Below are 2489 nucleotides of genomic sequence, written 5' to 3'. Positions count from 1 at the left end.
GGTTCCGGTGGGCTAACGACGAGCCGGAGGAATCCTTCTCGTCGAGCATTCCGATCGCCAAATCGACCAGAGCCTTTTCCGCCCGGCGGAGCTGCCCCTCTCCGAGCGGTCTCTGGCCGCTACCTACGCCGCCGGCCCCGGTGTCCAACGCACAGATCACGATCTCGATCAGTTTCTGCCACTGGCGGATCTGCTCAATCCCGTCGCGGATCGCGTTGCAGACATCGAGCGCCTTGACGCTCCTCTCGAAGTAATCGGAAATCAAGCGGTCCATAGGAGGATTCTGGAGCTGAGACCTGTGGTTAAAGATAATGGCACGAAACTCCTCCTGGCAACAGAGGAACGCATCGAGGAGCATCCCAATCCACTCGACCGACAGAATCTCGTCGGCTCCGGTGACGGTGAGATCGATAAACCTCTCGGCGACCTGCTTCTGGAACGAATCCAACTCAACCTCCATGGAAGTCGACTCGTGAGCTCCCGTGGAGTTCACCGGATGCGATTGGTCACGCCGCAGACCCAGTAACGACCTACCAAACGTTCTTTGATAATCCGTCGCCGGCATCCTCAGGAGAAACTTTTCCCTAGGAAATCTGATTCTCCTAGAAAGTTATGCTTCACGTGAGAAATTTCGAAATAAACAAAAAAGGCCTTTTTTTGCCAAAGAGAAGTAGAATGATGAAGAAACCCTAGGGGGAGGCGACTGAGCATATAAGGGGAGATTTTGGACAGCGTTTTAATGGTTGTTGGGTGATAAGAATGGCCCCCCTCTCTTGTCCTCACCCCTCTTTATAGGCATTATTCCTTCAATCTCCAAAAAAAAAAAAAAAAAAAAAAACAATTACTGACAAAATCGAGTTTGAATCTAAATTTTCATATAAAAAAATCATTAAACATAATTTCTTTTCAAAGTCAAAACTTAAAAATAATCAACCCTAAATCCCAAATATTAATGGCTATATCCAAAGTACTAGATTATGTTTTTGTGAAATTATTTATACAGGAAATTATATGTTTACAAAAAGTTTTTGCTATCAACAAACGGTGGAACCAATTTGAGCTCTCTCTATGTGTGTGGCGAGATTTTCTTCTGTGAATCTAATTTTTTCTTGATTGGATTAAGGAAATATTATTGGTTAAAAATCAGTTATTCATCATTAAAAATGTATTTAAATTTATTTTATAAATTGTTACTTGACAGACATTCTCAGCATAACCTTTAAATTCCCCCGAATATTCTTTTTTTTCACATGATATTAGTTAATGTCTGTCAAATGGTTTTTTTTTAAGGATAACATGAATGTGGATTTTATCACATGAATACATTGATCTCATAATAATAATGATGATTATATTTACTAAATATGGTTAGATTTTATTCAGCTAAATTGGATATATAGATAAAATACTCGAACATTACTTTCTATTTAAATTCACTCGTCCCACACACGCAATGGACACGTTCACAACAATATCTCTCTATTTGCTATGGGCAACGTGAAATCTCAGCCGTCAGATTAGCCATGACGGGTATTTTGGAGGCACGGGCTGTGATATACGGAAAAGCAAGGAGGAGTTCAGGAGCTGCCACGTGGAGATTCTGAGGACAGACCTGTGACGAGGAGAGGGGAGACAATTTCAATGCACACGTGGCAAAGGACAGCTAAGTCCTCGTTGGCGCGTAACGGAGAGAGAAAACGACCTGGCTTGGTCCCGTTGATTCGACGTTTCTTGCTTCGTACATCATTCTAGAAAGCTACGAGAGACAAGTACCTTTTTCTTTTTCATTTATTTTCCTTGCATGTTGAAAATTTTATAAAATTTTAAAATTAAATAATGAACACTATGCATGCATATGACAAAGTCCAACATTTATAACGCTGAACTATAACATTTTTTTTCGCATATTCTTGTTTATCTTTTGACTGTTTCGTACATATTTTTGTTATATTTTGAGCAAACTCATTTTTTAGTGTCGGAAAGAAAATGGGCACAAATAGTTTAAGAAGAAGAAATTTACACAAATGATAGAGTCAATTATTTTTTGAGACTTATATATGGGGTGTAAATCAGGGTGGATAGCACGACTCGTTCGATCTGGAAATATTTTAGTCCAATCCGGTCTGAGCTATTTTTAACGAATCAAAAATAGATTAGTCCAACCCAAATTGTCTTAATCCGCAAGCCAAACGAGTCGATCCGTGAGTTAAATATATAATTTTAAATTTTTTTAAAATATTTAAAAAATATTAAAATATAATAAAAAAAATTTAAAATTTTAAACAAAAACAAACTAAATATCTAATAAAAATACAATTTTTATATAAAAATTAAAAATTTTAAAAATAATTTTTTTGGCCTGCGAATCAGTCTGGTGATATGCCAAGGTGGCTCGCCATGAGTCCGACTTGCGACGAGATACTTCGTTTGGCCCGTTTTTTTTGTTCAAATATTCTAAGCCCGATTGAAAAAAAAAAAAGGTGGTTCAC

At 38.2% G+C, this 2489-nt stretch overlaps 1 protein-coding gene across 1 annotated transcript in view; it reads right to left on the bottom strand.

The window, feature by feature from the left end:
- The window catches only part of LOC104809202, a 2247-nt gene extending 1500 nt beyond the window's left edge, over positions 1–747 (bottom strand). Inside the window, exon 1 of the mRNA XM_010535095.1 lies at positions 1–747. This exon is cut by the window's left edge and continues 1500 nt beyond it. Within this exon, the coding sequence (XP_010533397.1) occupies positions 1–565 (565 nt within the window). The 5' untranslated portion in view covers positions 566–747.
- Positions 748–2489: the final 1742 nt, after the last annotated feature.

This window comes from Tarenaya hassleriana, unplaced genomic scaffold (genome assembly GCF_000463585.1).
Source record: "Tarenaya hassleriana unplaced genomic scaffold, ASM46358v1 Cleome16, whole genome shotgun sequence".
Lineage (NCBI taxonomy): Eukaryota > Viridiplantae > Streptophyta > Magnoliopsida > Brassicales > Cleomaceae > Tarenaya > Tarenaya hassleriana.
This window is presented reverse-complemented; position numbering and strand designations above follow the sequence as displayed.